Here is a 24,168-nt window from a genome sequence, read left to right as displayed (position 1 = left end):
CGACGTCGTCGGACGTCTAGACCACCGCATGCGCTTATACCGTGGGAGGGTGATGCTGCGAAGCATTTGCAAGTGCCTGCCTACGGGCAACTTGGGTATCGAATCAGGAAAGCGACCGGGCAGAGTAAACATTATAATAATACCTCTTGGCCCTGGCAGGGTTGGAGAGATTGTCAAACCAACATGGGCGGGGGAGGCAGAGGAGAGGGGAGGGACCGGGCCGGAGGCGGATGTGACATGTGGACACGCACCAGGTAGGTTAGGGTATACCTAGACAGTGCTCCATTGCGCAACACCTCGATCTAAAACGGGGGTGTGTTGGTGCCTGTGGTCCCTACGGTATGCGTCTATCCACAACCCTCCCTCCGTATTATAGGTACATACCTCCCATAATACCTACAGGTAGGTACCTCCTACCGTACCCAGGTAGGTATCGCAGCGGCTTTCTTTAGCTGAGCGGCCGGCATCTTTCGACGAACCGATCCCTGCGTCGCCTGTCGTGGTTGTGCTACCGGTGCCCGTGGGTGGAGGTTGCTGGCCTGGCCGTCGACGCTGCTCCCTCCGTAACGCGCTGGGGACACCCGTCCTGGCGAGGTACCTATAGAATACCTCCCTCCTATATATTAGATGTATCGACTCTGGCGAATGCCCCCGTCCGCCGCTTTCCCATCTGCTTCCCCCCTCCACCAGCTGATTTCCCCATCCTCCATCACCCATCTACCATCCCGGTCCTCCCACATGTCTTTTGCGACGTGCTGCCAGCCGCCTTCATCCTTTCTCTTCTCCTCTCCCCCCCTGAAAACTCTGCCAAGAACATCATCATTTCATCCCCTTTTTTTCTTCCCCCCTGGACTTCCTCCATCATTTCCTATACGCACACGGCACACACACGTACACCATACGCATAGACCACCTCGATCGACCTCCGTTTTCGCACTTCTGGTTCTTATTGCTCGCTGCGTCCTAGCCGCCCCGTTCACCGTCGGCCCTTTCGACTGTTCTTCTCCTTCTCTCCTCCGCTCTCCTCTCTCCTTCTATCCGGCCGCCGTCTGATCTGCCAATTCCGATCGTAATGTCTCAGCTGGCGCCTCGGTAGCAAGAGATAATGACTAGAAGAAGAGCATGTGTATGTCTCGGTCCCCCCTTTTTTTTTTCTTGGTTCCCGTCCCTCCCCTTCCGCCCAGGTATGCTTCCCCGCTGCCGAGAAGTCGATCCGCCATGCTATGGCCGATTGCCCTTCTTGGCACCAACCCGAGCGCTTCCTTAGAACTGCTTGGCAACGGGCGGCCGACGTTGGCTGACGCTTGTTCTACTCCTCTGACAGCACTCCAAACCATCCGGAATGTCGTGTACGTCGCCAAGAAAAAGCTTCTTTTCCTCCTCTTCCACGTTGCCGGGCGCTGCCAAGCATGGCTCCCAGTCGCTCTGACGGATATGTACTCTATACGTATCTGTAGGCGTCCCCATGCGTGTCTGCCTGACATATACATGTATACCTACCAAAATCCTCTCTCGTCTCGGCTGGTGGTGGGCTGGCTCTGAGATACCCCGTTGGTTTTCCGTGCCCGCGACCGTCGTCGAGATCTCGATGGTGCCGGCAGTGCCCTGACAGTGCATCTGCGGCCCACCACCTTTCCCCCCGTCGTGCGACGTAGCATCGTAGCATCGGGGCGAGGACCAGCTACGAAGCTCTCTCCGTCGCATTCGCTGTCAGCCACCGGGGCTCCTTGCCACCACTCGGATCAGCCATGCCCGGCGCGTGCGAGCAATGGAGTTCATAACCATATTCGCTCATTGACCACCCACCTGCGTCTTGGGTTACTTTGCTGATGTCAGGCTACGATTAGATTGTTGTTCAGCAATCCCACTTGGTCCGACGGCCGTTCCATCCCTGGCACTATCCTTAGAAATATTACCGCCCTCTCTGTAAGTAATCCGTCCCCGGAAGTCGTCCCCGCCAAAAAAAAAATCCTGGCGAAGAGAAGAAAGAAAGGCAGAATAGAAGCAAAGTCAGCCGCTTACTCGCGCACATTGCTATAGAGCCAGATAGCGTATTCCGAGAATTTGCTAGGGAATATCACCACTCTCTCCACCACGTCGGTGCCCACGACAAACGGCGTGATCCAAGGTCTGCTGTACGTGCCGGCACTTGCTAAAGGTGATCCGTGTCGGGAGTTGGCCGCAAACCACATCCCGCAGAATGTCACGCGACGAGCAAATCTGCCAACTACGAACTATAATCTCGTCGCGCTTGCGCCGTGGATCGATGTAGATTGCACGAAATCATTTCTGGCCTCGGCTCGGGTGGACCCCATCCGAGCTATGTTAGTGTATCTCCCGGACGGCGACGCCAGTCAGCCCCCGGATCCCGATGCGGATGCTTGGGATCTAGGAGACGGTGGCGGCTGGAAGACGAAGAACCGCTATCCCGTCTATGCGATCCCCGGCGCTTCCGGCGCCGAGATGATGCGGCAGCTTAGTCTCTACTCCGGAGACTTGTCGCAAGTCCCGTTCAGCAATCAGATAATATCAGCGTACTCGCCGGACCCTTCTGACTTTGTGCGCGTGTGGACAGAGCTGACAGTGGTGACGGTGACGGCAACGCTGCCGCTCTGGGCCTTCGTCCTCATTATTATCGGTGTTATCGTGGCCGTAATCGGCAGTACGTCGCTGCTCATGCACTTCGTTCAAAGACGACGCCGCTCCGCATTACGCCGGCGTGTTATGCGGGGGGAGGTTAATCTGGAGGCATTAGGCATTAAACGGCTGACGGTACCGGCAGCCCACATTCAGACCTTTCCCCTCTTTACCTACTTTTACGACCCGCCGCTGCCGTCATCCCCAACGTCGGCAAACTTGCCGCCGAAGAAAGGGAGGGACTCCACCGAAGCCAGTAGGAAGCCCCGTAGCGGACAAACCGGGAAGAACGTCTCGGCAATCGATTACCAGCCCTCATGCCATATCTGTCTCGAGAACTTCGAATCCAGAGCGACAATCATCCGTGAACTGCCCTGCGGTCACATCTACCACCCCGACTGCATCGATGAGTTTTTGGGTCGCCTCAGCTCTCTCTGCCCGATTTGCAGGGCGTCGATGCTCCCGCGTGGTTATTGCCCTAGAATTACCAACTCCATGGTGCGCAGAGAATTCGGCACTCGAAGGCTACGGTCACGGAGAGGCGTCGCGGTAGACGTGGAGAGGGGCCGCCGGCGACTGTCGTCCTGGAGCAGCTCTGTGAAGAAGCACATCTGCCGGGTGTCCTCTTCGCGCCGGAGCGACGAAGATGTCGACTTGGAGGAGCAGCCGAGACACAACGTGCCGAATAACGTCAGGACAACTCAGCAACGCATGCAGGACCTCGCCGCAATGGTTGACGAGACGAACAGCGACGACGGACGAGGGCGATGCAAGTATTCTCATTATGTCAAAGACTTGGGATGATTCGCTAATAAATCGTAGGGAAGCGTGTGGTTATCAAGGTCTTCCCCGGGTTTAGATGACTTTTTTTTCCGACCTGGATTAGGTGTTTATACCACCTATCAACGTATTTCCTTGGTTTTATTGGTATGGTAAAGCATGGTGGTGTCAACTGGCATGGGTAAGGCGCGTTTCTGGGTGTGGAACTGTATTATGGGGTGTTTGCGAGGAAGAAGAGTGCCGGCTCGTCGGGAGCGTCGTCATCAATAAGATGTACGAATATTTACGGGTCTAGGGGCCTGGACAGGGTATAGGTATATACAAGATAAGGCTGACGAAGAGGAGTTGGGAGAAGGCGTGCACAGAAGGTGCTTGGATATACCCAGACGCAAGAAGGCAGCATGTATTATAACTAGGGTAAACTCTCACGAGATGGGATGTTCAGCTTTACACAACCGGGATCATACAGCATGTGTACGTGTACATTTTTGAACCTACGCCTTCCAGGTTCCGGGTCTGTCTAACGAGTGAATATGATATGTCGGATTTCAGCTTATTCTGTGAAAAGAATACGGGACTACGACGTATTCGGTAGGTATATCGCGTTCCGGGGCTATTATATGTACGTCGTACATATCGGCCTCAGATTCGAAATCCTCCGGGAGTTGTCATTGCGGCGTAATTTACTCCGATTTCTTTTTTATTTTTATTTTATGAAGATTCGGACTCTGGCATGGCTGGGGGTGTTGTATTTGTGCGTTGAACACGGGCGCATAAGGAACTCCCCAACGAGCGGGTAAGGCGGGCGCTCCCATTTCCCGCGTCATCCCAGGCGGTCCAGGAGCGGGAAAGGGTAGAAAGTGCTGTAGTTTTCTGGCACGAACGGGAAACCGTTGTGAGTATAGAATACATATCTACACCCCGGGCCAGCACGAATTCCCAGCGACTAGACGAGCAAGCTGGTCCACCGCCCAATAGCGGTGGTCCGTTGCGGAGACGCGGGATGCGGAGAAGCGGGCGGGTGAAAGCGGCGAGGATTTTTCTCTAGTTCGCTGCGGAATTCGCTGCGGAATTGGATGTAGCAATCGGCGAGCAGTGCAAGTGTTACTTACCTACCTGTTTGTTACCCGCCAGGTGCTCATAAAAGGATGCGGTGAGCGAAGTATTTACCTACCTAAATGCTTGGGATGACTATTTATTGGTCGGGACTATGCGTTTCTCGTGCCCCGTGTTAGGTCTATATAACACCGTAGTAAAAGAAGCTACTCTAGGCATGATTATCACGGGCTAATAGAGAAGTCTGATCTTAGGCGAGACAAAAGAAAATAAAATGAAAAGGCATAGATACTACGCCACCACGATGCTGGAAAGGTAACAATACCTAGGTACCTAGTAGTAGTAGTAGGAGGAGGAGGAGGAGGAGGAGGGACCGCCAATGGCTATCCCGTGACTTCCGTAGGGTACCAGCGGCGTGCTTAGCTGGGATATTTACAGCATTTAATAGCTCCCTATCTAGCATCTCGGGTTTTTCCCGTGTCGCTTTACGTGGGTCGCAGTTTAATAAGGACTTACACGGGCCCCGGGTTTGACTACAGCAGGATTCGAACCTACGTGCTTGTATGAGCTCATATGGCGGCATCATGCAGGTAACAATAGGCAGGTAACTCCGGCAGAGCGAAACCCGTTTCACCCCCGGGAGCCAGTGAGGTCAAGGCGCCTGGGATGGGTTTGCAGGCCCGTTCGTGCCATTCCCCGTCCAGACACGCACCCGCTTTACGACGATATTATAGCATCACACCACAGAACCTTCAACCCCATCACTCGTTTACTACTGTCCGTTCTACTATGCGTGACGGCGCCCTCGTCAGAGCTGCTTGACGAGATCTGGCCGTCCAAACGGGAATGAGTTCCTTGACGCCCGCGCCCACAGAGGGAGGTGTAGCGGGGCCGCGGGATAAGCATGATTCCCCCCCACCGTCTCGACACAACGTTAGCATCTTGGCGCTATTGACAAAAAAAAGCAAGCTAGAGCCAACACCGCTTTCTCTTATCCGCGACGCAGTTCCGTGGTTACGCGGTGTTAGAGCCGCCAGAGCCGGGCCAGGCAGCGCTGCTGGTGCTGCTGGTGCTGCTGTCTCCATGTCGCCATCTAGGCATCACCCAGAGCGCCACAAGTCTAGTGGCCGTCTTTGACCACCCTCTGTTCCCGGCTGCTACCCATTACGCAAGCAGAGAGATCCGCTTTCGCGGCACAGAGCTAGCCGGAGAGGGGTTGTTGCCAGCGGGCCTAGTCCTGTCGCCGTTCGACAATGTCTAAGGCAGACGCCCCCATCTGGGTCGCCTCCCGAACAAGTGCGATGGCCGTGTATACCTGTCGCTGGGACGACCGGCGGAGGTAGAGACGTCGTCGACGAAGCGCCGATGGCACTGGCGGAGGTTTATCGGCAGGGCCCTCGAGCATTCTCGCGGGTCAGGCGGTTGGTTATGCTGTATATACGGTGCATCCGATCTAAAGTGCGCAAGGTCGGCTTGACAGCGAGCGAGCGCTGGGAAAACCCTGGGCAGTGGACTTCAGGCAGCGCGTTTCAGTCGGGTTTAGCAGCCTGGCGCTTCCTGCGAGCACGTCTTGGTGTGGTGCCGGCAGCCAAGTTGGGGTGCTAAGCGTTTAGCCAGGGGGAGAAGGGCCACGTTCCGACGGAGCGTTGCTCGCTACTGGCCTACGTCAATAGCTACCTACCTAAGTATGCCCCCAACGGTGAAACCCGCCTACCAGGTTGGAGGTGACTGTAGGCAGGCACCTACCCGAGGTCCTCTCTACAGCGCCCGCCAGCGCACGGGTTACGAGGTATGTTACCGATGGCCCATCCGCGAACAGATTCCCGATCGCCGATCTAGCCGACCGAAGCCAGGGTCAACAATCACCAAGTCGGCGCCAAGAGCATCCTCCTCCCCAATCCTGCCACCTCTATCATTTCGCGCCCTCTATTTCCTTTTTTTTTTTGCCTCGCTCAAACATGCACCCTCGCACGGCGCGTTTTTAGATCCCCTTCCAACCCCCAACCGGCTGCTCAGCATCCGTAACTCGTGTGTTCCACCTTCTTACATGCCCCCCTCCGTCGCTCGCTTTACGCGCTCGTTGTCCCATCTGATGTGTGCATCGGAATACATATGAGAGCGAGGGGCCAGGCTGGTAGTGGGCGGTAGTAAGCCGTTTAGCTAGGAGGTATTTCTACCGGTGGACGGACGGGGGGGGGCCTTCTTACCCATCGCCTCTCCATGTGGACGGAAAATGTCGCCTGGCAGGTTCACCACCATCCTCACGACGCCATGCTGGCCATATTCCGGAAGAAGACGCGCATCTTCGCCTCGCTAGGCCTCGTCGTCCTCCTGTATCTCCTGCTCGCCCTCGTCCCCGAGCGCCGCGAAACGTTATTCGGCTTCACCTACGTACGGTCGACCTACGACTGGTCCCAGCATCCGCTGCGGTACCCGATATCCGAGTACACGCCCCTTCCTACGGGCGCGCCCCGGTCGTTGCCTCCCGTTCAGTATCGCTTCACGACCGACCCGAGCCCCGAGGGTGTCGCGAGGAGGGAACTCATCGCCGACCGACGCGCCGAGGTGAAGGCCGCATTTATCAAGAGTTGGACCAGCTACAAAAACATCGGCTTCGGCTACGACGAGCTGCTGCCCGTCTCCGGTAAAGGGCACGATGTGCCTGGATTCGGCGGGTGGGGCGCCACGCTCGTCGACTCCCTTCCGACCCTGTGGATCATGGACCTCAAGGAGGAGTTCTACGAAGCCACCGCCGCCGCCGCCACCATCAACTGGGCCCGCACCAAGGACACCTCGTGCAACTATTTCGAGACCACCATCCGGCACCTCGGCGGACTCTTGAGCGCGTACGACCTCAGCCTCGAACGGGTATTGCTCGAGAAAGCAATCGAGCTCGGCGATATGCTCTACATGGCCTACGACACGCCAAACCACATGCCCCCCTTCTGGATGGATTTCTCCAAGGCGAAGAAAGGGCAGCTCGTGGCCGGGTATCACGACCCGTCGGCGTCTGTCGCCACCTCGTCGCTCGAGTTCACGCGGCTCACGCAGCTAACCGGGAACAGCAAGTATTACGACGCCATCAATCGAGTGACGCGGGTGCTGGAGGAATGGCAGAACCGAACGAGCCTGCCCGGGATGTGGCCGGTCTTCTTCGATATGGCCCAGCTGGAGCTGGACAGCGATAACAGCTTCAGCCTCGGCGCGCTAGCCGACAGCCTGTACGAGTACTTGCCCAAGACCTTCGCCCTGCTGGGAGGTCTGGAGCCGGTATACGAAAAGCTGTACCGCGGCGCGATGGATACCGTCATCGAGAACCTGCTGTTCCGTCCGATGACGCCGAACCAGGACGACGTCCTCTTCTCGGGGAGCGTGTACGTCACGCCCAGCACGGGCCCGTACTTGACTGCGGAGTCGCAGCACCTCACCTGCTTCGCCGGCGGCATGTTTGGGCTCGGCGGCAAGCTCTTCGACATCCCCGAGCACGTCCAGATCGGCGAGAGGCTCGCGCGGGGCTGCGTGTGGGCGTACGATGCGATGCCCGCCGGCATCATGCCCGAGGTCTTCACCCTCTTCAAGTGCGAGACGCTGGAGCCGTGCCCGTGGGACGAGGACGAATGGCTGAACGGGGCTAACACGCAGCTCACGAGGGGCTTCAAGACCGCGCGCGACCCGCGCTACCTCCTGCGGCCCGAGGCTATCGAGAGCGTGTTTCTGATGTACCGCATGACGGGGAACCCCGAGTACCAAGAGATGGCGTGGAAGATGTTCCAGTCGATTCGGAGGGCGACGGAGACGAAGCTGGCATTTTCCTCAATCCAGTCGGTGCGGAACGCCGAGACCGTAAAGACGGATTCTATGGAGGTACGTATTGCTCGCAACGACGGGAACCGCACGACGGTTGGGCGGAGGCTGACTGGCACGGCCACAGAGCTTCTGGTTGGCGGAGACTCTCCGATACTTCTACCTGATATTCTCGCCACCAGATCTTATCAATCTGGACGAGTACGTGCTCAATACGGAAGCGCACCCCCTGAAGCGGCCCAGGTGACCCAAAAAAAAAAACCCCGGAGCAGATCCCGAAGTCGGGTGAGCAATGAGGAATGAGGAATGAGACCACCCCAGATTGACCCGAACAGGCCACTTCCCGGATCACTTCCCGGACCACCTCCCAGGCCACCTCCACGCGGCCAGGGCGCAGGGTGACTTGCCGGGATTTGCCCACGACCTCGAGGTGTGGCGAATCTTGCCCTTCCCGTACACCCCGCGGCCATCGTTCGACCACCGACGGCCCAACCCGAAGCAGCGGCCGGGGTGCGTTCGTCCCGAGCGCAACGCGCCATCGCCACACGGGATTTTATACGTCCCGGCCCGTGCCGAGCTAGGAGGACGAAGATGCTGGTGTGCCATACCTGTGGGTTTTGCGGATAGGTGTCGCAGGACGACGGACTAGTGTGCGCTAGCGAGCATAATGATGTTAATATCTACTAACAAGAGGAAGAATAATAGTAATGAGAATTACCGGTTCGCGGAGATAGTGTGTTACACCCGTACAAGGTGAATTAGTTGCTTGCATAATTGTGCATACCAATAATACCCAGGCGTTTTTTGATTGTTTTTTTTTTTTTGATTCCCGGGTTCCTCTCTACCCTGCCCTTTTCCTCTGACCTGTTCTTCTCTCGGCCAGCATTCTGCTGGACGGTATGGCGTAACGGCCCTATTGCTTTCGACCTTGCTATGTCCTAGCCGTCGCTGGCATCTTTCCTCGCCACTTCGAAGGATCACGATAAGCACATACGCAGCGCGTCCCGTTAACGGTTGCTAGTGTAATGCTGCAAAGCCACAATAATAGCTGTCTCCCACGTCGCCGGGCTAGATGGGAGGGGTCTAATTTGCTCCTCGCCTCGTTCTCCTCCCCCTCCTCTCCCCCTCTGCTACGCCTGGGTGCGAAGGGGTGGCTTTGGCCAGACAAGGACATCCTACGTCCAATATGCTCTTGCAGGTGGTGACAGAAAAATTTTCACGCATCCGGAGTTTGATGCGATGATTTGTCACGAAGAGCCTCCTCATGCTGCCGCTATTAGTACCAAGGTGTCTCTTTGGGCTCACCTGTACGGCAACGAGTGCTGAGGGCGTCGCCCGGCCAGACCGTTGGGCGCAACCAAACAATATGCGTGCACTCTGCTGCGCTGTGACTAGGCCGTCGGTCAGTAGGTACCCAAGGTAAGCCAACGTTGCAGTAGGAAGCAACGGGTACGCGGATAGGGGCTTTTACGTCCAGCATCAACCTGCGTACGCGCGATGGCTGGCATCGCGAACGGGAAAAGAGGCTGGTTTGCTGCGTTCGCCTGCGAAATACGGACAACCTGACAGACGGTGTACGGTTTGGTGTGGTGTGGCCGACCCACTGCCGCATGCCCTACAGCTTCAAGAACGCGGCCACGTACTAACCTACCAGGAGGCACTTGAGGCTGAAGTGACACTAGGTACCGTTAGCAGACGCGCCAGTGTGTGCGCCGGCAGCAAGAAGACGATCAAGATCTCCAGGCTACACGGATATGCGGAATCCTTCTTCCCAACGCCGGCCAGCGCCTTGGGTTTGGATGCTTGGTCAGCTGTAGGTATATGATAAGCTGGCAGTCTACGTGGCAGGGACTGTTTCCCCGTCCGCGGCACCGCCATAGTCAAGCTACCCGCGCTTAAGACACTCGATGCGACGCTACTCCTTGGGTAGGGAAGGAGATCGTGGCCACGGCGAGGGCGCCATGGACGCAGCGGTCGCGCCGCAACCGCGCAGTCGAGGTCGGGTAAGGAGGCTCCCAGGAGAACAGGACACTCGCGTGTCCACAGGCGCAAGCAAAACAGCAACGCAAGCCCAGTCGTTTCTCGCTAGCTCGGTCTCCCAGCACCATCGTTATCATGCCCGACGTGGACTCGGCGTGCAGGCGGGCAGGAGGAGCAGGAAGGGAGGGCAGAACACCGCCACCACCACCCAAGTGGTCGAGGTAACACAGACATTACCACTGGCGGATAACCAGGATACGTACCCTAGTCCGTCAGGGCATGGACGTACCTACACGACCAGGTTGCTTACGACATTGGCTCAGGACTGTGCAATGCGCGGTGCTGCAGGCAGCTCTACGTAGACAGGGTCCCACACACCGCCCACCCCAGCACCCTGGGCTGGTACCTCTCTACCAGTAGCCGGGTCACGCCAGCCCTAGCGTCAATCACAACTCGAACCCACGCCGAACGGAGACAACACACGGCAGGGTCCGTTTCGCTTGGTCTCGTCTTCGTCTGGCATCGCGGCTATTCCTCTGCCCACATCGTCCCCGCGCCACGCCGCTTGCACGGGTAGACGTAGGTATCGCGGGTCCTGCGGGAAAGAGAAAAAAAAATTAGAAAAGCGGGTTGGTACCGACGCCATGGCGGGGTTAGGGTGGCCGGATCCACGACCTCGGGGAGAAAAGACAGGGAGAGCGAAAAAAAATTTGTTAGAAAAAACCTAAACCCAAGACATAGGTAATGCGATTCTCCCTGGTCGCACCCGCGATCTGTCGCGCACGAGTGAAACGCTGCGGGTGGAAGCGCTAAGCTTCGGGTTATTTGCTTACCTCCCCCCTAGCAAATGTAGAAGTGCTTCTTTATCGCCTGTAAGAGAGTGGTAGTAGTGGTTGGTGGTAGTAGTGATGACGATGGTGGTGGTGTGGTAATGGTGGTAGTGGTGGTAGTGCCAGTGGTTACTCTCTACGCCGCCCGCTTAAGGTTAGTAGGGCAGAGCGGCTACCCACATGGCAACTTCGAATGCCGAATCTAACAATCCGATCAATCATCAATCAACCCAAACACGAGGCTCATGCGGCGGATCGGATAGCCACCTCCTCTGTCTCTCCTCCATCCTCTGCGCCCGTCTCGTTGTCGCAAAACAGCCCGAGCGCATATCTCGAGCCTCGAGTCGGCAACTCCTCGTCGCGCACGGCAAGGCTACCAGGCAGTCACGTCAACATCAGGTACCAAAGCCATACATACGCACCACCTGCGTTGGGACGATTCTACTTATAGAACATCACCAGCACGGCTGCAGCGGTGTCTACCTGGATTAGCAGCAGAGGACGGTAGCGTCGCTGTCCGCTTCCGATTCAGGCCGAGAAAGAAAAGAAAAAAAAAACCCCATTTGGTATTAGGCGGGTACGTATTATGGCAATCCTATTTTCTGGAGCGATTGTGTTGCGTCATGTCGGGGAAGCGTAGAGAGGGGGCAGGTGACGGCGAGACGGCCGAATAGGAAAAACGAGGAGAGGCAGGGGAGTGGGAACCAGGCCGGACAGGCCAACTGTCAAGGACGACGGCCGCAAGCCAAGGGCAGCCACGCCAGCGAAGTCGCTTGCTGATGGGAAGCAAAATAGGCGGCAAGACACAGCTTAGTGAGTTAGGGGTAAGGAAGAAGGGGAAAAGGAGGGAAGGGTAGGGGGCTGCGAGCTCGTCTCTCGAAGAGCACGTCCGGCCTGGCTTGCTGCCCAACAGCAGCTAATCATGTCTCCAGCCAAGCTCCGCCCCTCCATCTTCTCCATTCCCGTCGCTGTCACAAAGGTACCTTCGACACCCCGCCGCCCATCCAGTCGAGTGCCCCGCCTAGTTTTCACCGATTTCCTGGGCTGCTCGACACACCGAGAGTGGCAGAGGAGACAGAGAGACCACGCGATCCTATCTGCTGGTTACCTCAGGGCCCAATTCTGCACCAGCGGCGGCGGCAGCGGCAGCAGCAGCAGCAACAGCAGCGGGAGACAGGCCCCTCAGCGCCGACAGGCAAGTCGAGGTACGTCGGCAAGAGCACACACTCGACAGTCCCTACATCCTCTGTGGCTTACTTCCCAGGTGGCCTACCTGCCAGGACAAATCGCACATAGAAGCGGTAAGTATTTGCAGGACAACCAACTGCTGGTAGCAGACCACTACCCACGATTTGCTTTATTACTGCCAGAGCCCCCCCCCCCGCCCGCCTCCCTGTTCTCGCAGGGTCGGCTCGCTCAAGTGCTGCTTCGCCTCACCCTGCTCCTGTCCCTACACAGTTCATTACCTATATCAGGCTCGTCGCCATCCCTATCTCGCACGCACACACACACTGGTAGCTACACCGCCGCCGCACCCACACAATCACACCTACGCGTTCACACACGCCTATACCTATACAACTACCCGTTGCTCTGCTCCGGCACCCGAAGCAAGATAGTTTCCCCCCGCCGCCACCGGGTCCAGTTGCTGGGAAGGCGTCGTACTGGATCCAAAACCCCCGTGGCACTGATGGGGGATTTCGGGAATCCCTTCGCCACGCCGCCGTCACACTATGGCAACACACTCGTCGACAACGCTACCACTATGGACAAGATCAATCGCCTCTGCCTCGTCTGCAACTTCCTCGACCGTCTGCCTATAGATCTGAGTGTTTCACATGGTATGTGCTATGCCAGCTTGCATTTGCTGTCGCTCTCCCTTTTCTCGGACCGGGTGGTCGTCGACTGACGGAGTGGTGTTAGATGTTCCCGTCGACACGCCCGACCTCGCCTCCGCCATTAGCACCTTGCAGCTCGACCTCCCTATCAATGTGTCCATGATGCGCGGGCCGTCCCGCTCTCGGGACGAGCAACACCAACAACAGTGGCGGCTCCCGCTGCGGTTCATGCAGAAGATCGACGCCTGCGTGCAGAAGCTTCTCCGGTGCTCCCGGACAGACATGTCGGTCGCGCTGCGGGACTGGGTTGCTGGGTCGCCTCAGCCGAGCCTGGTGAGGGACACAGGCCTGGGCGTGCTGGGGGCGATGGAACAGAACAATGTTCCTAGCCGCTTCGACGAACTCCTCTGCGCCATGATTGTGCAGCATGCCGTCTTTGAGATTGACCACATCGAAAGCCTGAGTTCCCAGTCCGCGTTCATCGGCTGGGCTACCTTGACCCCCGAAATCCAGGACAACGCTGAGTTATTCGCACGACTGGTGCGAGATGATCATCAACTCTCGGCATCAGTAGATGCCCGACAGGCCGGGTCCGTCCCTCCCACGCCCTCGTCGTCGGCCGTCATGGGCGCCGGGGGGGGCGGCCTACCTGCTAGTTTTCCCTCCTACCCGACCAGTGTCGCCGACGCCGACCTCTCCTCCGACACGCCCAGGTACGCCCAACCGGCCTACAGCCCGAATACGAACGAGTGGCCGTTGTCCCCAAACGGTGATTTCTCCCCGGGATGGCTACCGTATTATGGCACACCAGGCCCGTTCCCACCCGCTGGGTTCGTCGCCCACCCTGCCGTCGCCAATGCCAGCAGCTTCGTCGCTCCACAGCAGCTTCAGGCCGATTTCGACCCCTTTTATCTCTTGATGCAGCCGACCAACGTGGCTCAGTATAGCGTGCAGGTGAATAGGACAGCCGTGCGCCAATCACCCGCCTTCGGTATTTTCGTCGGCTTCATAGAGGGTACGTATAGGAGCCTACCAAACTCTGCGGAATTCGGTCGCTGACTAGCTATTAGCATTCAGCAGGTGTGACCTAGCTCACATCTTCTCCCACAACGATGCGAATCCGCTGGTCCCTCCTCAGGACTACCCGCCGCCGATGGCTCCTAGCCTTTCCCGCGATGGGTGGTACCGTTTCCCCCCCCTCGATACCTCTGTACTGGTCCAGCTAGAGACGGCATGCGGGGGAGCCGTCGAGCAAGCGATCGTCTCGACGGCCCGTTCGCTAGTGGAATCGGGCAGGATACACTCGTTCTGGGACGCGGCAAGATACATGTGCTATCTGAGCGCGGTAAGTGTCGCCGCCATCTCTACTGTCGGATAGCGAGCTAACAAAATACGCACTTGCTAGAACCTGCTGCCGTCGATCAACTCGTACCGTTCCTTCGTGCGAGTCGTGCTGAGAGCCAACTCGCCCAACAGGCTCCCGACCGAGTCGGCCCAAGGCCTCAAACAGTATGCCGAAGAGCTAGCGAGGAATTTCCGCGGCGCGTTCTGTCCTGCACATCTTCTCCGACCGCGACGCCCTTCTCATATGCCGCTCGGAGAGCCGTCAGGCGATCGTCGTCACCCGCTCGCACCCTACACCGCCCTATCGTCGCTGCCGACGACACATAGCCGAAGCTTGACAGATACCAGCACGGTGATATCGACATTGTCGAGGTACGTCTTGTTTTTTTTTCTTCCTAGTCTGGTTTTTCACTACCATCATCCCCTTTCTCTTTCACCTTTGCGGTCTTTTCATCCGACCCTCGCCCCAAAGCCGAGTCCTAACGATCCTTCTAGGACGGCGGCCACGACGCTGTCGGAGAACAGCGTCCCGAGCAGGCAATGCTCAGACTGCGACAAATCGTTCCACGGCAAGCATGCGAGCTCCCACTTGTCGCGGCACCGGCGGGAACACCGGGGACCGCTCAGCACGGCCTGTCCCCTCTGCGGCAAGCCGTTCCCGCACCAGCGCACCGATAACATCCGTAGCCACTGCTGGAACGTCCACGGACAGGCGCTGCCCCGGAGCGGCAAGGCCTTCTGGGCGTCGCAGAAGGCCCGTCGCTCGGATCGTCCGAACGAGTAGAGCCCTAACCCAGACAGACGGAAGCGGCCGGGACAGCGGCCAGTCTCTCCCCGTCACTCGGGAACCATGCGAGAGGGGATGCGGTCGCGGTTTCAATTTGTTATGATTGTTGCATTTTTCCTTGATTGTTGCATTGCCCTCCTCAGTCTGGCTGGGGCACAAGCAATCCATCCGACCTACCCTCGCCTCTTACTTTGGCGTATCTATATACGCAACACACCTACGCCTCCACGCACCGACGACCTCCACACACTTGCAATCCCCGCCCCCACGTCTGCACCTACTTCCTGAAGCGCCAACGACTGAATGCGCGAGCACCATGTCCCACATGGGCTCTACGATGACGATAACAGATTAACAGATACCCAGAATTTACTGTCACAATCACGCGTACATCTTGTAATTTTCCCCATCGATGGCCCGTTTTCCCCACGTTTCTCTTCCCGGCGCAATCCTACCCTGGTTATGTATTTCCTTTTTTTTTTTATACCTATCTCTACGCCTCCTCTCCATATACCCTACCTCTTTTTACCGTGAGACTCCCCTCAGCCTTATATATACCTCCACAGGCGTATATGGTGGCAGGGATCTGGTCAGACACCGTATGTGTCCGCGGCCATATTGTCACACGCGACGACGACGGTTGGATTAGATAGGCAGGATAGGATCGGGTTGTCAGGTCATAATCGCGGGGAAACAGAAAATGGCATCGCAGCATGACTATTTCTTCCTTCGTTTTTTCTTTTTCCTTTTTTTTTCCTTTTTTCTTTTTTTTTCAAAACACGCTGGATGGCGGTCGCAGTTGTGACGGCGTAGAGAAGACTCCCACGGGACGTTTTGTCGGCGTCCCCTTGTTCAACGCAGATTTGTCACGGCCCGGGCTCTGGCGCGACCCCAGGGTTTCGAAGATGGCGACAGGATTGTATATAAAGTCGCGCTCCGTGAGGAGTAATATAAAAGTGTATATATACCGGTACCGTGCTCTCTATTCGTGGTCGTAACTTGGAGTGGCTAGGTAGGTATCTGTTGCGTCTATCCCGCCTCGGGGAACCCCAGGGAACCCCCCCCCCCCCCGGGGAACCCCCCCCATTCTGCGCCTGCCCTATTTATTCGGCGCCTGGCTATTTATCCACCGCGCTTTGCATCCTGCGCCCTTTCCTCGTCCTCTTCGTCGTCTTCCTCTTCGTCGCCGTCCTCCTCCTCGTCGGTGTCGCCGTCGTCGTCGTCGTCGTCGGCGCCGGGGCGGCCCTGGCGGAAGAGCACCTTCTCGCAGAGCTGGAGGCAGCGGCGGACGGGGAGGCCGACGACGTTGTCGACGGGGCCGTCGACGCGGGCGACGAGCAGGGAGCCGGCGAGGCCCTGGAGGGCGTAGCCGCCGGCCTTGTCGGCGCCCTCGCGGGTGCGGACGTAGGCGGCGAGCACGTCGTCGGGCACGGGCGCGAAGGCGACGCGGGTCTCGACCGCGGCCGCGGCGGCGCAGTACCCCGGGTGCGCGGCGTCGGCGCGCGGCGCCAGCGCGCAGACCCCCGTCACGACGCGGTGCGTGCCCGCGTCCCGCAGCCGCGCCAGCATCCGCTCGTGCGCGGCGGCCGAGCCCGGCTTCTCCAGGATCGCCGACCCCGCGACCACCACCGTGTCCGCCGCGATCACCAGCGCCGGCTCCTCGCCCGCGAACCGCCCCCCGCCCGCCCCCGCCGCCGGCGCTGCCACAAGCGCCGCGTACACGTCTAGCGCCTTCCGCTGCGCCGTCCGCACCGCGTACTCGTGCGCGTCCAGCTCCGCCTTCGGCAGGTCCTCCGGCGCCGCCGACGGCCGGATCTCCAGGTCCGGCAGCCCTAGCTGCGCGAGCAGCGCCCGCCGCCGCGGCGACGCGGACGCGAGGATGACCCGGTGCGTCCGCATGTACGTCAGTATTGGCAGCTCGAGGAGTGCGCCAGGGGGAGGCGGCCGTGGGCGCGGTGGGAGGGCGGTCGTGGTGGCTGAGGTGTAGGAAGGTGGTGCGTCGTTGTCGTCGGCGGCGGCGGCGGCGGCTTCCATTGTCTGTGGGGGATGGCTGGAGGAGGGGGTGAGAGTGTGGGTCGTAGGGAGGTAGGTGGGCGTGGGTTGTGGGCTAAGGAGCGCGGTGGTTAGTGCGTGCGTGCGTAAGTTGGCGTGACGGGAGGGTAAGGCGTCGGTGGCTTACTTGGGTTTTGACAGAGAGAGAGGGTGTGTGTGTGTGTGTGTTGCGGGATGGAAGAGCGTGATGGGTGTTGTCGTGTTGATGGTATTGATGCTTGAGAGGAGCGGAGCTACGAACAACAAGCATCAATGCTGCTGGCTCCAGTGAGGGACAGTGTTGATCAGACGGCGGGGTTGGCTGAGCTTCGTCCCAAGGCTTATCTTATCGGATTTGGGGGGTAGCTTTTGTGCTTTGTTAGAGGTTAAAGGCACCCAGGTAGTACCCAACCTAAGGCATCGTAGGTACATTAGGTCAGTAAGTAGGGACCTCACCGCCTGGGGCAGGTACCTAACATACGAGGGTGTCGAAGTACCTCTCACCGAAAGTACCCAGCGCGCGAGACCATGTACCGTTCGTGGCTCGGTGGGGGCTGGACGGGCGATGCCGAGAAGGGTAAGGCTCCCACACACGGACTCGTAGCGATTGGCTGACTTGGGACGTGTCAACCCGATAGGGGTACATAGCACCGGAGTGTGGTGTACGTGACGGACGTATGGACGCGTCACGTTCTGCGAGGTACTCGTGCGCGTGGCCACAAGTACCGAGCAGACGCGCGAAACTCGGTCAGACCCTCCGGTACCTTACGTCGGTGCGTCGTATTGGGTACATACCTACCTCTCAGCTGGCGGGCCGCTGGAGGTGGGTGGTGGGGCAGACGAAGGGAGTGTCACATGCGCTTTTCCCAGCAGGTGGTGGCAGGTATTAATTGCAAGTCGACGACAAAACGGGAGCTCGTCTGAATACGCCACCTACTTCCACCTCACACCCGAGATATCTTCGCGAGCGCCGTCTTCTTCTTCTACCTTCTGCTGTCTTCCTCTGTCTCTCTCTCTCTCTCTCTGAACGCCCAGCACGCGGCCGCCGTCCCGCCCCCTGTCTACACACACAAGCAGGTGCAGTCCTCCCCCTCCGATGTAAGATGTGCGCGCCAGCCCGTCATTCTCGGATACTGCTCGACTACCGCCACCACCACCACCACCACCCAGCATCGGCCCGTCCTGCCCACCACCGCCATCACCGGCGGCGACAGCACGCGCCGCAGCATCGCAACACGCGCCTGGCTCATGTCTTCCCGTAGCCGACATCGACGACCACTGGTAGCGTTTTGAGGGGGAGGGGGTTTTTCCCGACGAAGGCTTCATTGTTCGCGCCAGGCTCTACGGCGCACCTGGCCTGTCCTTCTTCATATATATAGCATACCTAGCACATACATCTCTTTTTTTTTTTGTCTTCCTCTGTCTGTCTTTCTGTTTCCCCCTCTCTTCCTCTCCCTCTTCCTCCCACCCACTTCCCTTCGCAATGTCGGAGCCACGGTCCAAGTCCCCCCAGGACGGCGCAGACAGTGGGCAGTCTTCCACCGCCGCTCACGACGATAAGCCGCGTCTGACCGAGGAAGAGAAGAAGCAGAACCACATCGCATCAGGTACCTATGCTTCCCCCCCCCTCCGCCCTCTTTTGTTTCGGGCCCCATATTCTTCCTCCCTCCCCGGAAAACAGAAACACAAACAAACCGCTGATCGTCGTCGCGCCGCGCGCCAGAGCAAAAGCGCCGCGAGGCCATCCGCGCCGGCTTCGACCGCCTGTGCGAGCTCGTCCCCGGGCTCGAGGGCCACGGCCGCTCCGAGGGCTTCGTGCTTAAGGAGACAGTCAAGTACATGCGCGAGCAGCTGCTGAAGCGCCGCGAGCTCATCGAGGCGAGAGAGGCCCAGGGCCACGTCGTCCCCGACCGTCTGAAAGAGCAAGTCCACCCCCCATTCCTCCCCCCACCCTTCCCTCCAAGTCTGCAGCGGCAGGAGGGTAGACTGCCCCATCCCTCGGATCCGCACCACGACCTTACTCGCCCCCACCTCGGCGCTGCGCCTATGCTGACTATCGCCCGCTGCTTTTCTTCTTCTAGGCCCCTGAAGATCCTCGAGAAACTGGAGGAGCGGGACCGGCAGAGGGCACAGGATGGAGGTCACGATTCGAACGATAACGAAGACTAAGCAGACGTAAATTCTTGTCTTTTTATGCGTCTGTATTCTCTCGCGTCTCCCTTTTTTGTTTTTTTCTCTCTCTAGCTAGAAATCTGCGATACCCGCTATAGGAAGCGAAGCGAGAAAAAAAAAGGGGGCGAGATTATGGGCGGATTCTGTGTATATCTCTTCGTCATTGATACGAGTCAGCTTTAGCCTTGAGGAGCGCAAGCAATTCTTGAGGTGTCATCTCTTCTTTCGCGCCCGCATCCCCGCCGCCTCCTAGCCTCGACAGGTCGGCCGTGACTGTGCCGTTCGGCACCTGCCTCGGGCCGACGGTTACGATGACCCCGTAGCCCTTCGTCTTGGCCTCGCGCACCTTGAGCCCCAGGCTGATGCCGCGATCGTCAATGTCCACCACTAAGTGCGACAGGTTCGAGACCGGCGCGTCTGCCGGCCCGTCCCGCCCCGTAAGAATGTCCTGGGCGGTCCTCGCCAGCCCCACCACCGGCTCGCTATCATTGACCGTGACTATGATTACCTGCTTCGGGTTTAACCAGAACGGCCACTTGCCGTTGTAGTGCTCGATGAGCAGCGCCATCAGGCGCTCGACGGACCCGAGAACGGCGCGGTGGATCAGGACGGGGGTGACGAGGCCGGACCGGGCGAGCTCGTCGGGGTCGGTGGTGGTCTGGCCGCGGCGCTCGAAGGCGGGGGCGGGGGCGAGGTAGGCGAGGCCGAAGCGCTTGGGGAGCTGGAAGTCGAGCTGGACGGTGGCGGTCTGGTGGTCCTTGGCGTCGGAGTCGCGGAGGACGACGTCGATCTTGGGGCCGTAGAAGGCGCCGTCGCCGGGGCGGAGGGCCCAGGGGCGGCCGGAGGCGTCGAGCGCGCGGCGCAGCGCGGCCTCGGCGTGGTCCCACTCGGCGGCGTCGCCGAGGTGCCGGCCGTCGGCCGGCCGCGTCGACAGCGCGAGCCGGTACGGCCCGAGCCCCAGCGTCGCGTACACGACGCGCACGAAGTCGAGCGTGCGCGCGATCTCGCCCTCGATCTGCGCCGGCCGGCAGAAGATGTGCCCGTCGTCCTGGTGGAAGCGCCGCACCCGCGTCAGCCCGCTCAGCGCCCCCGACGCCTCGTTGCGGTGCAGCGGCGAGAAGTCCGCGTACCGCACCGGCAGCTCGCGGTAGCTGCGCCGCTCGTGCGCGAAGATGAGGCAGTGGCCGGGGCAGTTCATGGGCTTGAGGCCGTACGCGGCGTCGTCGTCGTCGTCGGCGTCGTCGTTTTCGTTTTCGTTGTCCGCGGCGGCGGCGGCGGCGGTGGTGGTAGCCCCGCCCCCCGGCGTCACCGTGTACATGTCCTCGGCGTAGTTGTCGAGGTGCCCCGAGCGCCGCCACAGCGCCTTCTTGTAGATCGTCGGCGTGATCACCTCCGAGAACCCGTACCGCACGTACTGCCGCCGCAGGAACCCCACCAGCCGGTTGAACACCAGCGCCCCGCTCGGCAGCAGGATCGGCGACCCCGGACTGTACGGTGACGTCGCGAACAGCCCCTGCCGCACGCCTATCTGCCGGTGGTCCGGCGCCGCTCCCGTCCCGTCCGCCGGCGCCCCCGCGTCCGACGAGCAGCGCCGCCGCCAGAGCTGCGCGAGGGGCCCGCCGCGCGGGGAGGGGTCGGATGGGAGAGATAGGCCATGGCTACTGCTGGCGCCGCCCACGCGCCCGGCTAATCGAGGCGATAGATGAGGGCATCTCCTCCCCGCTGTGACTCGTGAGAACATGCCGCCAATCGGTCATGATTCGGCCGCGACCATCTCGATTCTGTACGGTGCGACGAAAATCCTTTGTTTCCTCTGGCGAAAAACTTGCCCGTGAGCTCTGATAGCTGCGGGCGATTGGCAGGGGGTTTCCACCGTGGGGGGTTGGCAGGGGTCCAAAGCGCGGTCAGCTAGCAGGTGGCTAAGCTGGGATTACCTAAGCTGGGGTCATCGGTGGTGGTTGGGTTCTACAGAATCAAGTACCTGATACCTCGTTATCGCCAATTTTACACCTGTAGCTGTAGAGGCAAACAGGTACTAGGTACGGATGAGGCTCGAATCCAATCATAGTCACGGCGAATGGCCCCGTGACGAAAAGTCACCCGCGTGCATTCCGAGTAAACAGTGAATAGAATATTCCTCGATTGGATCCATGGCTGCCTCCGTCAACGGCCGCGAGTTCTCAGGAGAAAAGGACAACACCATTCTGTCGCGAAACGACCGTCGAATGAGATAGGCCCTGTTTCTACCTATGTATATGCTCATTTCAGCTTCGCGACTGGAGCCTCTATGAGTCACAGACACACCCTGCCTGGCAGCCTAGAATCTCAGGTTCGACGTCAACATACGGTGCACCCTTGGATACCCCATATCTGGGCATCTTGGCACCAGTATATATATGGGGACCACATCTGCCCATTCCTACCTCATCTCGAGAACCCCCCTCGTCGTCGCCGTCGCCTTCTGCGACAGAGTTGGGCAGTAATCAATACAGGACCGAGGGACCCGGGTAAGCTTGATCCAAAAAGCCCCCCCACCTCACCCTCTGCCCGGCCTCGATCTCGGACGAAGGAGAGAGAAGAGGAGTGCGCGTCTTGACCTTCGTCCCTATCGTAGCCTCGACCTGGTCACGCATCGGCCTTAGGTATCGAGGCGCGACCGTATAGCAACCATGGCGCGGATTAAGATGACCAGCATCCCCGTCGAGAGCTCTTGGCGGATGGTCGAGGGCGGCGAGAATGACAGTTTCGATACTAGCATAGTTCAGGACCCTCTGGACGACGACTTTCTCCTGTCGAGCCAGTCGCAGCAGACCCAGCCTTCCCAATCGTCCCAGGGCTTGGGCTTCGGGTCTCAGGACAGCATAAGCGACTTCGTCGACAAGGCGGACGACGATCACCTCATCCTGCGCTCCCCCTTCTACCCGTCACTTTCTTCGACGCGGCGCGTCTCCGTCGACAAAGACCGCACCCCCGTCCCCGAGTTCTTCATGCCGTCTGTCGATGTCAGTAGCCAGCAAAGCGGCGCGTACCGATCGCCGAGGGCTGCTCATCCTAGCCTCCAGAATGAGCCGCAGTTCGTCAGGAGGAGAGGCAACCGTCCCGAGGCCAACACGAGGCCGTTCAACGCCACCCAAAATAGTCCTCACAATCAGCAACCACATGCTACTTCACTCATCGATAGGTTCACGACATCCGTCCCCGAAGTTTTATTCAACTTCGCAGCGTGGATGTTTTCTACGTTTACCATGGCTTTCCGCTACGCGCAATGGCCACTAGCCATCATCCTCGCCCTGTACCTTATCATTGGCGCCTGCATTCTAGCGAAGGACACTCTCGTCAGCTCGATCTCATCACCGTTAGCCCCGTTATGCCGGATACCTGGGGTGTCGCTAATGGGCCTCCCATTTTGCGCAAACGCACGACCGGAGCCGCCGAATGGGCCCTCGACCTCGGGCAGTGTCGAGTTCGACGAGCTCATGAACGTGCAAGCCAACTTCGAGAAGGTGCTCGAGGATTCGGCGTCGGGCGTTTCACTACCCATGGAGATGAAGCGATCCGAGGCGTCCGTCCGAGACTTGCGCACCATGGTCAAATACAGCGACCTACCCACGCGTGACGAGATGGTTCTCGAGTTCGACAACTACATCGACCACGTGCGCACCAGCGCCAACGGTCTGCAGATGTTTAACACCCACGTCGGCGGTGCGGTGGACAGCGTCATTAGCATTAACCGGTGGACCTCGCGATACATCGACTCCATCGCCGCCCACCGCGAGGAAAACAACAACGCGTTGGCGCGCATCACCGGCTGGCTATTCTCTCCCTTCCAGCCGTCTGTCTTTGACGAGCGTGTGCTCTTCAACAAATACGTCGAGCACACGGCCCTGGTATCGGAGAAGATCGCGACGCTCATCGTCGAAGCGCAGGCCGTGCTGCGCCAGCTCCAGGGGGCGGAGAACAGCCTCCAGCTGATCAACGAGCACGTCGTCCGCGACGGCAACTTCGTCAAGGAGAAGCAGTCGCAGATCCTGTGGGACATTTGGACGATCGTCGGCGGCAACCGGCGGCAGCTGCACAACCTCAACGCGCAGCTGAAGCTGCTGTTCCGGGTGGAGACGCAGCGGAACTCGGCGGTGCAACAGCTTACCGCCCTGATCCACGACCTGATCGACATCGAGACGAAGCTCGGCGACCTGCGGGACCGCGTGGCCGCGCCGGAGCTGGTGGCCAACCAGGCCATCATACCGCTGAGCGTGCACATCGAGACCATTAACGCTGGCGTCGAGAGGCTTGAGAGCGCGCGGCGCCGGATCCGGGCAGAGGAGAACGAGCGGCTGCAGCAGGTGCTGGCGAGGGCGAGAGAGAACGACAGATTGATCGACGGCTAGCTAGAGGTAGGTAGCTACCTAGGAGAATAGTTCCCGCTTCCCTCCCCGACGGCCACGCGGACACTCGAGTGGTTGGGAAGGACGGGAGACGGCAGCGAGGGTCAAGGAAATCGGAGTCTGGGAGTTTGTTATCGCGGTTCACGGCGGGACGGGTGGGTTACCAGGGCGGGTTGGGTTACGAGGTCCTGGCCGCCTCTCATCGGCAACGGCTCGAGAAGAAAGAGTAGACTTAACAGAAGTACAAAAATAATGAGTATATTCCGAAGATCCTCTCTCGCATTGCGGACTACCTGATAGGTGTCTGGGGCTCGGCGATACCTTTACTTCGAGAGGTTATACGAGCATAGGGAGCGAGGGTGCGACATTCTGCTCTACGCAGTATCGGAGGTGTGCGTGGTGGGTGGATCTAGACGGAGGGACGTCACCCCGGCAGAACAGGAAGGGAGGTTGCAGGACCCTCTGCGTGCCTGCCTCAAGCCCCAGGTAAGTGCCTTACATCATAAGGGCCCAAGTACCTAGGG

General features: G+C 59.2%; 7 protein-coding genes across 7 annotated transcripts; 5 read left to right on the top strand and 2 right to left on the bottom strand.

Annotated features, from left to right (window-relative positions):
- The first annotated feature begins 653 nt into the window (after window positions 1-653).
- On the top strand, window positions 654-3,962 carry GGS23DRAFT_562260 (uncharacterized protein). Its single transcript, XM_051516003.1, has 4 exons — window positions 654-1,126; window positions 1,325-1,349; window positions 1,848-1,926; window positions 2,041-3,962. Exons 1-4 carry the CDS (start codon window positions 1,123-1,125, stop codon window positions 3,439-3,441), a joined length of 1,509 nt encoding a protein of 502 aa, XP_051373598.1. The 5' UTR covers window positions 654-1,122; the 3' UTR covers window positions 3,442-3,962.
- Window positions 3,963-6,693: 2,731 nt separating this feature from the next.
- Window positions 6,694-8,524, top strand: GGS23DRAFT_595580 (glycoside hydrolase family 47 protein; the record flags this gene model as incomplete). Its single annotated transcript, XM_051518339.1, has 2 exons — window positions 6,694-8,337; window positions 8,405-8,524. 2 exons carry the CDS (start codon window positions 6,694-6,696, stop codon window positions 8,522-8,524), a joined length of 1,764 nt encoding a protein of 587 aa, XP_051373597.1.
- Window positions 8,525-12,777: 4,253 nt separating this feature from the next.
- Window positions 12,778-15,053, top strand: GGS23DRAFT_595579 (uncharacterized protein; the record flags this gene model as incomplete). The annotated part of the gene is made up of 5 exons (XM_051518338.1): window positions 12,778-12,928; window positions 13,011-13,940; window positions 13,996-14,270; window positions 14,331-14,641; window positions 14,765-15,053. 5 exons carry the CDS (start codon window positions 12,778-12,780, stop codon window positions 15,051-15,053), a joined length of 1,956 nt encoding a protein of 651 aa, XP_051373596.1.
- A 1,091-nt stretch (window positions 15,054-16,144) lies between these two features.
- On the bottom strand, window positions 16,145-17,278 carry GGS23DRAFT_562252 (Maf/Ham1). Its single transcript, XM_051516002.1, has 2 exons — window positions 17,236-17,278; window positions 16,145-17,163 (listed from the first exon to the last, which is right to left on the bottom strand). Exon 2 carries the CDS (start codon window positions 17,088-17,090, stop codon window positions 16,179-16,181), a length of 912 nt encoding a protein of 303 aa, XP_051373595.1. The 5' UTR covers window positions 17,091-17,163; window positions 17,236-17,278; the 3' UTR covers window positions 16,145-16,178.
- Window positions 17,279-18,454: 1,176 nt separating this feature from the next.
- Window positions 18,455-19,338, top strand: GGS23DRAFT_467658 (uncharacterized protein). Its single transcript, XM_051514188.1, has 3 exons — window positions 18,455-18,694; window positions 18,811-19,009; window positions 19,169-19,338. Exons 1-3 carry the CDS (start codon window positions 18,571-18,573, stop codon window positions 19,254-19,256), a joined length of 411 nt encoding a protein of 136 aa, XP_051373594.1. The 5' UTR covers window positions 18,455-18,570; the 3' UTR covers window positions 19,257-19,338.
- On the bottom strand, window positions 19,030-21,127 carry GGS23DRAFT_467645 (uncharacterized protein). The gene has a single exon (XM_051514187.1). The coding sequence runs from the start codon at window positions 20,998-21,000 to the stop codon at window positions 19,420-19,422; it is 1,581 nt and encodes a 526-aa protein (XP_051373593.1). The 5' UTR covers window positions 21,001-21,127; the 3' UTR covers window positions 19,030-19,419.
- Window positions 21,128-21,328: 201 nt separating this feature from the next.
- Window positions 21,329-23,914, top strand: GGS23DRAFT_562247 (uncharacterized protein). Its single transcript, XM_051516001.1, has 2 exons — window positions 21,329-21,766; window positions 21,874-23,914. Exon 2 carries the CDS (start codon window positions 21,929-21,931, stop codon window positions 23,645-23,647), a length of 1,719 nt encoding a protein of 572 aa, XP_051373592.1. The 5' UTR covers window positions 21,329-21,766; window positions 21,874-21,928; the 3' UTR covers window positions 23,648-23,914.
- Window positions 23,915-24,168: the final 254 nt, after the last annotated feature.

Source organism: Durotheca rogersii (genome assembly GCF_024521655.1).
Source record: "Durotheca rogersii strain YMJ 92031201 chromosome Unknown GGS23scaffold_6, whole genome shotgun sequence".
NCBI classification, from domain to species: domain Eukaryota; kingdom Fungi; phylum Ascomycota; class Sordariomycetes; order Xylariales; family Xylariaceae; genus Durotheca; species Durotheca rogersii.
Note: the sequence above shows the minus strand (reverse complement) of the source record. Positions and strands in the feature narration are given on the sequence as shown.